The sequence below is a fragment of the Ctenopharyngodon idella genome, chromosome 6 (assembly GCF_019924925.1).
Source record: "Ctenopharyngodon idella isolate HZGC_01 chromosome 6, HZGC01, whole genome shotgun sequence".
Classification (NCBI taxonomy): Eukaryota; Metazoa; Chordata; class Actinopteri; order Cypriniformes; family Xenocyprididae; genus Ctenopharyngodon; species Ctenopharyngodon idella.
Genome location: NC_067225.1, coordinates 31,608,405 through 31,622,938, shown reverse-complemented (window position 1 = coordinate 31,622,938; position 14,534 = coordinate 31,608,405). Strand labels below are relative to the sequence as shown.

The 14,534-nt window shown below is 35.7% G+C and overlaps 1 protein-coding gene across 3 annotated transcripts in view; it reads right to left on the bottom strand.

The window, feature by feature from the left end:
* pacsin1b (protein kinase C and casein kinase substrate in neurons 1b) overlaps nt 1–14,534 on the bottom strand; it is a 33,388-nt gene that overhangs the window by 3,254 nt on the left and 15,600 nt on the right. For 2 of the 3 annotated variants that reach the window (XM_051897825.1, XM_051897826.1), the window contains 7 exons: nt 7,633–7,746; nt 5,616–5,772; nt 5,195–5,430; nt 4,449–4,604; nt 2,465–2,640; nt 2,038–2,158; nt 1,786–1,916 (listed from right to left, as the gene is read on the bottom strand). In XM_051897825.1, coding sequence (XP_051753785.1) covers nt 1,786–1,916; nt 2,038–2,158; nt 2,465–2,640; nt 4,449–4,604; nt 5,195–5,430; nt 5,616–5,772; nt 7,633–7,692 — 1,037 coding nt within the window. In that variant the 5' untranslated portion in view covers nt 7,693–7,746. Of the gene's footprint in view, nt 1–1,785; nt 1,917–2,037; nt 2,159–2,464; nt 2,641–4,448; nt 4,605–5,194; nt 5,431–5,615; nt 5,773–7,632; nt 7,747–11,543; nt 11,564–14,534 lie in introns of those variants that run through there. The other variant, XM_051897827.1, reaches the window with a different exon arrangement.

Here is a 14,534-nt window from a genome sequence, read left to right as displayed (position 1 = left end):
CAGGCAAGGGAAGAGGAGCAGAGGATCTAAGTTGCAGCAGATATACTTTTACTTACAACAACAAAGGCAATCCAGAAGGAAACACTCAACGTAACAGCTTCACTAATGCAAAGACAATATAGGACAAAGAGAAGAACCAAACCGAGGGCTTAAATACATGGCTAAATGAGGAACCAAACACGACTCAGGTGAACATAATCAATTAACCAATGAGTAACCTTAGAAACCAACTAGCAACAAAGGGAACAGAAACAAAACACGGAAGGAAACATGGAAACCAAAGGAAAAACAACATAAGAGTCCACACATAGAACAGATTTGTCTTATTAAGATGATATTTAAATGCTTAGTTTTATGAACAAAGCTCTGTAGTTTTAATTCTGGAGGGCAAAACATATAATGCAATGCGTAAGGAATAACTGACTCCGGTCTGTTGAATTATTAGAAAATAATCTAACCTGAGTCAATTATTCTGCTTATACTACGGTTACCACACTTCAAGACATTGTTCAGATGTTGTATTTTAAGATATTTGTCAGGTTTTTGTCCTTAAAACGCTCTTGTGTGAAGGACAAATTTCTTACAAATTTCTTACGCCGTGTAAATGCAACAAGAACAGCAAAAACATGCTATACACACTTTAAAATCGCAGTGTGTGAGCTTAGAATTAACAGACCGTTAACGTTTGTTGGTGTGGACGCAAATATAGTTATCATCATAGTTATCGTTCTTGGCGTGAACGGGCCTTTATGCAGTTATTAGAGAGAGAGAGAGAGAGAGAGAGACAGAGATTAAGCATGTGAATTACCTGAGTCTGTGCGTCTCTCAACAGTGTTCGGCAGCAGCGTCTCTACTAATAGCTAAACTGTAAGTTTATCTGCTTCAAGAACAGCGGCGTTATTACCTCGCTAGTGAGAAATGTCATGTAGCTATTAAGTTGCTAAACTATTTTACTGATAAAATCGTCAGAGCAGTGTGGACAACACGTTTCTGTGCGAGTGTGTGTCCGTACTGTATGTGTGCGTTTGAGTGGGAGAGGGAGTATGTGCTTTCATAATAAAACTTAATTTTGTGACAAAAAAGCATGGAAATAATGTCGTTTTTATCCTATTGTTTACTATATTTATTTGGGTTTTGGTTCTTTTGCTGTTGTAGGCTGTAAGGTTCTTTGAAATAACTGAAATCATTTGGCGAAGTGATACAGACATATACTGCGGTCAAGACCTGCCTAGAACTACTTTAGCTGTGTGTTTTCCTGAAAATAATTGCACACCTTAGAACGTTCATCAACCAATCAGATTCAAGCATTCAACAGCTCCATAGTATAATATATTATGATTGAGAGATGAACAAATAAACATTCCTCAAAAGCCTGATGTATCATATTTGATACTCACATTTTAGCATGATTTAAAAAAAAAAAGTGAATGGATGAATGAATAATCAAGTAAACCTAAGTTGGTTTAGTCCAGTAAATGTTCATCTTGAAATATTAATAACAATCTGAAAATTATTCTTACATTTACTTTATAAAAATCAGTCAAGATTTTACAGCAAAAAGACCACGACCTGAAGGAGGATGTTTTTACGATTATACTAAAAAGATTTTTCCTTGCTATAAATGTATAAACTATCAATCAGATGATAGAGGGCATGTATTAGATTGTGTGCAACAGGTTTTTCAAAATTTTGAACATGTTGATCACTTAGAGGCATTAGAAACGTGTGTATCAAATATGATACAGAAGACTTTATAGGGTTAAATAACACAAAAAACCTCTTTACCTGCCCCGGTCTCCAGACTTCGGTGTGCCGTGTTCTACACCATGTGTGATGTGAGTCAACGTGACTCCATCATAGTTCCTCTTCACCTTCTCTTTCTTATTAATGGAGTGGCTCAGTTCTGGGTTGAACTCCTGATTTAGAGACAAGGTGAATTATATGAGAAATACTCAGCAACTGTTAAATAAAATAAACAGTCCTAACACCAGATATGTGTTGTTGTGCATTCTCACTGATCCCACATACGGACTTTACCTCAAACTGTGGCCAGTTCATGTGCATGCCGGGCCCGTGGACGCTGCTGAACCACTTGAGGTCTTCTTGGGCACTGGCTGAGGTGATGGTACGCTCCAGTTCCTGGTAGACTGCGGCATAGCTGTAGAATTAGAATTATAGAGATTAATAAGAGACTGATGCTTGTTTTAGTAAATGCAATTTTCTTTCTTATGTGCTAATGCATTTCCTATTCACATACAGTAGGAAGTTAGTGGCTGGACATTGAAGGGCTTATCACACTTGACAGCTTATAATTTGAGAAAATTGTATATGGGCCAGCATACATATTTTTGTTCTGTTTTCCAAAAAGAAAAATACTGTGAATTATGTGTGCATTATGTTAATAAAATTAACTAGGCTTCAGACCACCAGGCTTAGGAGACCAGATCTGTGATTTCAAGCTGACCTTTGGCTCTCGGTGAGGTTAAGATGGCGTTTGACATCCAGAAGCACCTCGCGGAGGAAGTTCAGCCTCTTCTCCTCAAACTGCTGGCACAAGTCGAACGCAACCTCCATGTTCTCCATGTACGGCGGCGTGCACTTGCTGAGCTCATCAAGGGTCTTCTCGTATTTCTCTTTGGCCTGAAACACAAAACAAATGACATCTTAAATCCTCTGACTTGTTGCATATAATGTGAGATGTCTTATTTATGCAAATGTAAAAAGGTAAGCCAATCATAACAAAGGGAATTTGCATAAAGTTCTAAAATTAAAGCCTATTAAATTCTAGCCCTGTTCAAGGATTAGAGAGGATGGAAAATGGTCATGTTAAACTAAATAATGACTTTGGTACACAAAACCATGGCATTATAAGTGGACTGAAAGAACAAAAAACTAAATAATAATAAAAAAAATGACACAATCAATTTAAAATGAAATTTAGGTAAATATATATTTAATAACAAATAAAACTATTTTTGGGACCACTAAGGTATATAATGTTTGCTCACTTTATGACAATTTCCCCCAAATTCTCATTATCGTAATACAAAAAAAAAAGAATGACAAATTTTTTTTATTTTATTATGGTGTATTAAAATAACTATTATAGTAATTTAAGAATCATTATTCAAAGAAATGAAAGAAAAATAAGCTCAAAAGTTAAATGTCCAGACACATTTAAGTAATTTATCATTTCTGAGGGAAATATATAGAAGCTTGTTTCCACCACTAAATAAAAAAAATTAAAAAGGTAATTGCGACTTTTTTTCTCAGAATTGTGGGTTTATATCTCGTAATTCTGACTTTATAATTCTCAATCATGACTTTTTTTCTCACAATTGTGAGTTATAACTCGCAATTCTGAGAAAAAAAGTAAAAATTGAGAGTTAATTGTGAGATATAAACTCGCAATTGTGTCTTATAAAGTCAGAACTGTGTGATGTAAACTCGCAATTCTGACTTTTTTTTCTCGGAATTGTTTATAACTCACAATTCTGACTTTATATCACGCAATTCTGAGTTTACAACTCGCAATTCTGACTTTATAACTCACAATTCTGACTTTATATTTTGCAATTGCGAGAAAAAAAGAATTGTGAGATAAAAAGTCACAATTACCTTTTTTATTTTTTTATTTCATGGCGGAAACAAGCTTAATTGTCATGAAAGTAATAACAAAATGCAAACATCTTAATGACTCTTGAAGCAGGTTTGATTGCTTTATGCAAAATATCTCTATATTTTTTCTTTTAGGGGTGAAATGTGAGTTGTAAAGTTAGAGCATGTGTACATTTTCTTAATTGAACAATATCATTATATGGGATGGTTTTATAGGCAACTACAGCCGTCACTCAAATGTCCAGCTTGTCCATTGTTCTACTGTGACACAGCTGATTCCACTGGGACTCTGGGTTAAGTGCTTATAATGGATGCTGGGTTAGATTAAAGGCTAATGAATTGGCTCTACAGTGCGTTCGAGGCCCATTTATTGAACACCCCTGTGTTGTTTCCCATTAAGTGGTCCAAAGGCAGAGCAGTAATATGAAAGCAAGCTCTGGGGAGTCGGACCTGCTGGTGTAATGAATAGCGGATGAAATTGCTTGAGGATATTTCTGTTGGCTGCCGTCTGTTGCATCTATTGTGGTGGGCTTTGAAAAGATTTTTTTTTTTTTTTTTTTGTTAACAGATGACCGAAAGAAATTTCACATAAAGTGCAACATGAATTTCAGAAGAAACCAGGCCACAAATAAGCTGCATTCTAGATCAAAATTGTTTTGGATACTGCTAAAATACAAAAACAATGACAATAATATATGTCATGCACACAATTTAAAGGAATGTTAGAGTTGTTCCATAGACTTTAATTGTATGTACATGACATAAACAACTTTTGGTTTGTTTATGAAAAATGCAAGTTGTACATAACATGCATTGTTTTCTTGGCTGACCTTCTGAACGTCGTTTTTGCACTTGTCCACCTTCTCTTGGAGTTTCTTTTGCTGATCTGATGTGACTGACGCCTCTCCTTTGCTATTGGCCTCCCTTGTAGATGCAATTTTTTCTTCCTTGCAGGCCATATGGTATGTTTTCTTTGCTGTTTCCAACTGCAAATTAAAGATAACATGAAAAATTAAAGATGAACATAAGCAAGTTGAGTGAATTATTCAATGATTTGTTTGTAGTTTCACATGAAGATATTTCTTCAGCCAAGATATAACATGCACTAAGTCAATTCTTGTTAATGGCTATATTTGGAATGGAATAGTAGAGTACTGCTTGCTGCATACTATATTTTTTAAAAATAGTATGTGAAACAGAACACATTATACCTAGCTGTCACATAACCTCATGTTTAATTCACCAAATGGTGACCAATTATAATCTCAAGAAATAAATATGGTTATTTGGCATTTTTTAATCTAATCTTTTTTTCATATATATATATATATATATATATTCCAAATGTAGCCCAGGTTTTGCTGCCTCTAAATCATCAGCATTTATGGTATTTCACTTCAGGTTGATTGGTGTGCAAATAATAAGCTGATATTCTCTATAAATCATTTTTTGAAAGTAATATTTATGTTTTTAAGTGGAAAAATGACAGTGCACGTTTAGAAGAATGTAGATCTGCGATCATTAATTGGAAATGGGTCCCAAAAAAAGACTTGTGAGAGAAGATCTGTCGCCTCACCTCTTTGAGTTTTTTGGCCCAAGGTTTCTGGGCTTTCCTGAACCCCTCGTCCGCCTCTTTGGTTTCTTTGAATCCGCCCATCATTTGTTTGTGGTAGGCATCTTTCTGCCAGTTCTTCACCTTCTCTAAGTCCTCGTTCAGCAGGTTATTTTTCACCTCTTGATGCAACTCGCTCACTTTTTCTGCTTCTGTCATCACAGCTAACCAGGCTCTCTCCACAGAACCGTACTGCGGCCCTGCGAGCAGCAATAAACAGCGCATTAAAATTGATTGAGTTAGAATGCAAGGATGAAAGAGAAGCTTGTTTAGATTGAGAAGTAACACAACGTTTGCTTTCAAGGTTGTCACTTTAAATGTATTCAAGGGTTTCTCATGTGCATAAACGTCATTCTCTATGGCCACATCATAAATCATTCAGCACCTCTCTCCACGAGCTGCCTCCACCTCTTAGACCAGTCGGTGAGCTGCTGGGCATAGGCCTTCTCGATCTTGGCACGCTCCTGTATGCAATTCATCATGTCATTGCAGAGTCGATGGCCATCCTCGATTCGCTTTACTGTACGCTTGTAGTTCCCGACCTGAGAAACATAGGTAAAGTCAAGGACAGTGCACTACTAAAGCATTAGAGCTAAATTATCTATAATTCAATAGAAAACAGTCGCCATCCACATTTTTCGGTGTCTTTGGCTCTAGAAGTATTTCACATGAATCTAATTAATTAAACCAATTAATATTACAAATTTTGATTTTAAACAAATAAAAAAAAGTATATTAATGTAAGATAAAAGTTATAGATGTAATGTATTTTATGAGGGGCTTATGATACCCATCCCATGATTGCCAGTGACGTTAATCAGACAGATGGACAGATAGATAGATGATGGATGGATGGAACGATAGATAGATAGATAGATAGATAGATAGATAGATAGATAGATAGATAGATAGATAGATAGATAGATAGATGGATGTAATGATGGATGGATGGATGGATGGATTGAACAATCAATAGAACGATAGATAGATAGACAGACAGATGGATGGTGGATGGAACAAACAATGGATGGATGGATGGATGGATGGATTGAACGATGGATGGATGGATGGATGGATTGAAGGATGGATGGATGATTGAACAATCGATAGATAGAACGATAGACAGATGGATGGTGGATGGATGGAACAAACAATGGATGGATGGATTGATGGATGGATTGAACGATGGATGGATGGATGGATGGATGGATGGATGGATGGATGGATGGATTGAACGATCGATAGAACGATAGATAGAACAATAGAACAATGGATGGATGATGGATGGATGGATAGAATGATGGATAGAACAATCGATAGAATGATAGATAGAACGATAGAACAATAGATAGATAGATAGATAGGTAGGTAGGTAGATAGATGGATGGATGGATGGATGGATGGATGATTGAACAATCGATAGACAGAACGGATGGATTGATGGATGGAGTTTCGATAGAACTATAGATAGAACGATAGAACGATGGATGGATAGAACGATGGATAGAACGATGGATAGAACCATGGATAGAATGATAGATAGAACGATAGAACGATAGAACAATAGATAGATAGATGGATGGATGGATGGATGATTGAACAATCGATAGATAGAACGATAGATAGATAGATAGATAGATGGATGAAACAAACAATGGATGGATGGACTGAACTATCGATAGAACGATTAGATAGAATGATCGAACGATGGATGGATGGATTGAACGATCGATAAAACAATAGATAGAATGATAGAACGATGGATGGATGGATGGATGGATAGAATGATCGATAGAACGATAGATAGATGGATGGATGGATGGATGGATGGATAGTAATAATAATAATAAAAATAATGAATCCTTAATTATATTCAAATATTATACATGTAAATGAGTAGTTTAAAACTCTCTCAGGATTATGGCTAGTGTAGTTCTTGACCTGGAATTTTATTCATTTAAACTAATATTTTTAAATGAAGTCAAAATCACATTTACTTGTGGTAATAATTTCAGAGCTCATGTCAGTCGGTCTTGAAAGGTTTATATATTATCTGTTAAACATCGATATCTCTGGAAAAAATGAATGTGATCCTACTACAGTCTGCGCTGTAATGTATAGCCGATAAATCAACAATGACACAGTTTTACTTCTAATACTATGTTAACACCATACTATTCAATATAATGTTTGGTTGCCCTTTGGCTGAATGACATACTTCCACAGCATTAAAAGTCAATTAGTCAATATGATACAACAACATGTGACAGCAGCTAACAGTTTGTTTGGCAGCTAATCAAACCACCAGAGCTTCATGGCTGTGGTTTCCTGCACGAATAAGACATTTAACCTACATAATGTGAATAATAATATTACAGAATTAGTAAATTTTTGAGCCTGACCTCCCAGAAACTGTCTGTGGTCTCGTCGAACATGGCGGACTCATCGTAGGCACCCGACATGCTGTGAAATTTGGCAGAGCAGGATTGAAGCTAACAAATGAAATTCACCATGTACTGCAGAAAAAGAAAGACAAAAGTTATGAGAACTTAATAATGAACATATATGGTTGCATTTAAAATAAAAGGAAAAAGTATAGAATAAAAATCTAACAACCCAGCTAACAAAAAGACTGTGCATTTAATAGTTTAAGTAGCCTTAAAAGCATGGAAACAACGGACAGTCATGTAGTGTCTTGTTTTGTATTAGTCATGAAGTTTGTTTTCAGAGTATTCAAAACTAATTTACAATCTTGCAGAAAGGTCCATAATGACCTGTTGCTGGTTGCCAACCCAAGTAGCCTTTTCAGTACTAAACTATTCAGTCATTTGGCTGTGCCTTTTCCTAAATCATTGACAAACAGAAAACAAAGTAGGGCCCAAAACAGAGCCCTGGGGTACTCTTTTAGCAATCATGTGGAAACTAGATCTGTTGTTCTGGACATGCACACTCTGAGATGGATTTGCAAGGTAATTTTAAACCAATATAGTTCACTTCACTAATCCAATATTGCTGTGAGCAGCGGTTCATGATAAAGAACATCATTTCAACTGAATCAAAACAGACGCCATCTGACAAAGTGAGCTGTTTCCAATACAACACAGGAAATTTTTATAATTGTCATGACTTAAGTTATGTTGTTTTGTGATTACCTAAACCCAGACAATATCTTAATTGAATCTGTTGGAAGAAATTTAATTAAAATGTAGTTTTTGCCTGTGCAAAACATTCAATAAGTTGTTAATGTGACAAATTAGTAATGTAGAGATCAATGTGATCTTTCAGGGCAAAAGAGCAATGTAACTGTTTGCACAATCCAGATATGGCATCCAATCTTTAAAACACTGAATTTATATTCTCACTCAAAGAAAAGTCACTAAAAAGACCAGACTTTGAAGATAAAGGCATCACCCACCCAGACTACACAAATGACTCAGTGTGATTAAATCACACTGCCACTTTAAATCTGTGATCCACCTGATCTATTCCAGGCCACATTATGCTCAAAAACAAACACAAACACAAACCTTCAGCCTTCAACCTTGAGCCCTTGATAATTTAATTCTCTGTCAGTGGTCTCATCACAGTGATGGACAACAATCAGAGTGAAAACACTGAAGGAAATGAGCAAAAAATATATACAGATATCTTATCTCATATTAAATACTTTTTTTAAATTGTTAAGATTGTATAATTGACGTGATTAATCCAATGTCACAACATCACACAAACATAACCTGCATGCACAATAACATCTGATGACTGTATATCTTTATGTAACCTTGGAATAAAATGTATGAATGTCACTACGAATTGCTGTGCTGAAGGCGTACTAACAAAACTAACAAAAACGACATTGACAAATGACTCAAGTGACTTCTGAGTGTTTGCAATAATAATAAAATTATGGGTGAGCCATGATGATATCATGCCATTATTCAGACTTGACAAGACAAGACGGCCTCCACTTATTTATAGGATACTGGGAGGGCGGGTGAATAATATTTGGGTCAATTGAAACCAATAAATGTGAACAGTTTAGAGTAACAAAAACAATGAAGGGTGGCAAAAATGCACAAACATTTACAACAAAATATGAAATCTTAAAGGGTTAGTTCACCCAAAAATGAAAATTCTGTCATTAATTACTCACCATCATGTCGTTCCACACCGTAAGACCTTCGTTCATCTTCGCAACACAAATTAAGATATTTTTGATAAAATCTGATGGCTCAGTGAGGCCTGCATTGACAGCAAGATAATTAAAATTTTCAAATGACCAGAAAGCTACTAAAGACATATTTAAAACAGCTCATGTGACTACAGTGGTTTAACCTTAATGTTATGAAGCGACGAGAATACTTTTTGTTATTTTGTTTTACCAAAAAAACAAAATAACGACTTTATTCAACAATATCTAGTGATAGGGGATTTCAAAACACTGCTTCATGAAGCTTCGAAGCTTTACGAATCTTTTGTTTCAAATCAGTGGTTCGGAGCGTGTCTCAAACTGCCAAAGTCACGTGATTTCAGTAAACGATTCTTCGTTACATCATAAGCGTTTCGAAACGTTTCGAAATTTCAATGGTTCACGTGGCTTTGGCAGTTTGATACACGCTCCGAACCACTGATTCGAAACAAAAGATTCGTAAAGCTTCGAAGCTTCATGAAGCAGTGTTTTGAAATCGCCCATCACTAGATATTGCTGAATAAAGCCGTTATTTTGTTTTTTCTGGCGCACAAAAAGTATTCTCGTCGCTTCATAACATTAAGGTTGAACCGCTGTGCTCACATGAACTGCCTCACTGAGCCAAAAATATATTTTTTTATCAAAAATATCTTAATTTGTGTTCTGAAGATGAACAAAGGTCTTATGGATGTTGAACGACATGAGGGTGAACTAACCCTTTAAGCCTAATAAAGCCTACTGTATCATTTGATATGCAAATTTCTAAGGCCTCTAAATAATAAACATGCTCAAAACTGCTAATAATGCTACTACATGCCTTCTGTTGTCTGATTAGCAAGTGAAAGGCCTTTTAGTATAATTTATTTAAAAATATTTGTAATATTTCAAGATAAACATTTACTGGACTGAAGCAACTTAGGTCTACTTAATTATCCACACTTTTTTTTTTTAGAAAAATTGTTAAAATATCTAAAATTTTATACAACAGGCTTTTGATGAATGTTTATTTGTTCATCTCTCAATCATCATTGTATTGCATTGCATTATATTTTTTGCCCGCCACATTATAAAGTACAGAGCTTTGATCATAAAACTAAGCATTTAAATATAATCTTAATCAGTCATATATTTTTAGAAATATAAAGTGACCGCTAATATTTATATGCATTTTATGTAAGTAGTCTATATGAGCCATACTATATGAGCCAAAAAGTCCTGATGTATCAAATGTATTTTTTTTAAAGATTTTTTAAAAACAGAATTGTCTAAAGAATCAATAAACAATTCCATTATTTATTTCCCTAACTATTATTTCATATGTCAGATTTTCAGGGTTAAACTAATTATAGTGCAAGTTGCTCAAAAACAATTTGGCAAAATGGCCTCAATCTGAGCGGCATGTTCAGTTAATCCATTCAAATTGACGGGGCGGCAGTGGGAGGCATTTTAATCATTGCACATGACTCTCTTTGGCACATTAGACAAAAGAACTATAAAAGTGGTTAGGCTTCCTAACTATTGATTGACTTACACAAGGTCATAGCAACACTCAAAACATTGCTTCCCAAATGAATAAAACATGCCACCGCATGCATGTTATTTAAGATTATAAACTTTAACCACTTTCTATATTTAGATCACATTAAAAATAGTACTGATAGTCTTTGACATTAAATGCTATCTTTATCTCATTTCAAATTATATGAGAGTTTTGAATAATACAACTTCAAATAAAATCTACACACCAAAAGAACAAAGGCCAGTGCATGTATGAATGCACTAAAATACACACAAAAACACGAAAAGACAGACTCCAGCTAATTGCATGAGCTTGTGTGTTAAAGTAAATTTGATAAACTGACCTAATCATGAGCTGATTGTATGTATACCTTAAATGCAAATCAAGTATCATAAAAGCGTCTGCTAAATGCATGAATGTAAATACGCGTCAGACAGTCTCTCTCCAAATTGCACCATCAAAAACAAAACCCCACACTACCCCCAAACAAAGCTCTCCTCCAACATCCACACACATGCATCATCTACTCCATACTGATGACGAACGCTCCATCCAAAGAGTCCAATCCAGCCATGACAAAAGAGGAAAAGCAACAAAAGGCTCACCGATCCCCCGCGTTCAGCTGTGGCTTAGGCTGCATTCAGATTCAGGCACGTGGGACTCTCCACCCCCTCAAAACCAACCCTCTCCACTCCACACTTTTGTTCAATTTTGCCTCTTTCTTACTGAGTTAACTTAGTTAGGTATTAGAGTAACAGCAGACGCAGTCAAGCTCACTGTACCTCTGATGTCTGGTAGTTAAAAATGCTTCTTGGTGGACAAAGTGGGTGCTCACATGAGCAGCAGTGTGTGTGTGTGTGTGATTGTGTGTGTGAGAGAGAGAGAGAGAGAGAGAGAGAGAGAGAGAGAGAGACTAATCACATTTGACTTGAATTATTCTGACATTGAGGGGGGTGGGAGGGGGGTCAGTCTTGGCCTTGGGATGATGGGGGGTGAATTCTGTTTATTTTAGACAACAATAACACAGATATTTGGTTCTATTTTGTAAAGTTTGTCTCCATTTATCTTCTATAACTGTATGCTTTATTATGCCTTTATGTCTTTTAATATCCATGCCTGAAGCCCAAAGCTCTGAAGCGATAAACAAAGATCAGGAATGATAGAACAGCTGGAATGCCTAAACATTTTCTGACATTTTTCCATGACAGGTGGGTATTAAATACAGCAATGTTAATGATTGATGAATGTCTTTCTGTGTCATAAAAAGACAGAGACATAACAATGTCCAGTGGCATTTTGACGATTGTTTGCCAACCCAAATAAAATAACGCCTGTTTTACTAGCGTAACATGTTTCTCATTCGATCAGGCCAGTAATACAGTTGAGCTTCAAGCTGGTGGTAAATACATGTTCTTTTAGTTAAGTATTGCTTTTGTAAATATGGAAAATGTAATCAAAGGATTTATGTTATTCCAAATATATAAACTACCATTCAATGTTTTAATGTTTCTGAAAGAATTATCTTATGTGCACCTTAAGGCTGCATTTATTTAATCAAAAAATACAATAAAAAGTGAAATATTGTGAAATATATTACAATTTAAAATAACTGCTTTCTATTATAATATATTTTAAAATGTAATTTATTCCTGTGATCAAAACTGAATTTTCAGCATCATTACTCCAGTCTTCAGTGTCACATGACCCTTCAGAAATCACTCTAATATGCTGATTTGCTGCTCAAGAAACATTTCTGATTATTATCAATGTCGAAAACAGTTGTGTTGCTTCATATTTTTGTGGAAACTGTGATACTTTTTTTTTTAAATTTTTTTGAAAAAACTGTAATCAAATATATATTAGAATGTAAACATAAAACACAAAATGTACTGACACCTTTCAGCACTTCTACAGAGTGTCATAATGACATCACAATGCCTAAAGGAATGCTGCTACGTTTGTGTTAAAGGGGACCTATTATGCAAAATTCACTTTTGCATGGTGTTTGGACATAAACGTGTGTTGGCAGTGTGTGTACACAACCACCCTATAATGATAAAAATCCAACCATTCCTTTTTTTTAATCCCCATAAATCATAAGCAGTGTCTCAGAACAAGCCGTGTCCAGATCCCTGACAATGTGACGTCACATTAGCCACAGGCCCCGCCCACAAATGTTGACAGACACTGCCATTTTAACATAGAACCTCCCTGAGCGAATTCACAGCGAGTTGTACAGTCCGCCATTGCTGCACTGACGAGAATGTCTCCCAAGCGTTTTAGGTGTTCTGTAGCTGGATGGATTAATCCACATAGCTCTCTCCATTTACTTACGAAATCTGAGCCGCTGAAGATGAGGTGGATTAATTTTGTTTTCCAAGAAAATGCTCCCTCAACTCTTTCGAAATTCGTTTATGTCTGCGCGAATCATTTCACACCGGACTGCTATGTGAACGAATCTCAGTACAAAGGGACAATACAAACAGGTTGTGCTAAAAATTTGTTACTCAAGGATAGATCAGTACAAACTGTTCGTGATCCAGCTTACAGCCTCCAGAGTGATACTGGATACGGCAGTAATGAAGGTGAGAGCACTTTATTACAGTTCATTGGAGTTGATTTACGGATATAAAGTTTACCAGTTTATTAAGCACCACCTGAAAAGGCATAAGGTCTTTATATATTTGTTTACTGTTAGTTGTAATGAGTGTTTCTCTGTAATACGGTATGTATGTTGATGATACTGCAAGAGAGAGAGAGAGAGTTTATGGATAATATTTTAATGCACACTTGCACTGTGTTTTATTAAGCTCTTACAGTGATTTTCTAGAGTGAAAACAGACGCTTCATATTTTGTGTGAAGTACAATAAACGTCATAAAACTCACTGGTAAACTTGCTTGTACTACAAGAAGACAATATAAGTTATAACCGTAATTAAACTAAACTATACCTGTTCTATCTCCATGCAGCATATATTCGCAGTTTCTGACATTATAGTGCATCCTGACTGACTCTTGACACCGGAGAATCAGCTCTTGAAGCTCCGCCCTCTTAGGCTGAGCACAGCAGCTCATTTGCATTTAAAGGGCACACACTGAAATGGCGCGTTTTTGCTCACCCCCAAAAAGTAGCAATTTTAACATGCTATAAAAACTTATCTGTGGGGTATTTTGAGCTAAAACTTCACAAACACACTCTGGGGACATCAGAGACTTATATTAAATCTTGTAAAAGAGGGCATAATAGTGCACAACACCGTGCACAAAAGACCAAGACCATTTTGCGACAGTTTTGCGTCTTTTTTTAAAGCTTGATGACGGTCTCTATTCACTGCCATTATATGGTCGAGCACAAGCAGGACATTTTTTTAAAACACTCCTTTTGTGGTTCAAAACGAAAGAAGGGCATACTTCATTAGAACAACACAAGCGTGAGTAAATGATGACTTCATTTTCATTTTAGGGTGAACTATCCCTTTAAGATAACCTATCTGAAGCTGCTCAACTGCTGTTCAAAGTCTGAAGTATAGTACAGTTATGTGAGAATGTTATTTACAGCCCTCAATCACGTCACATTCAATCACAACTAAAGACA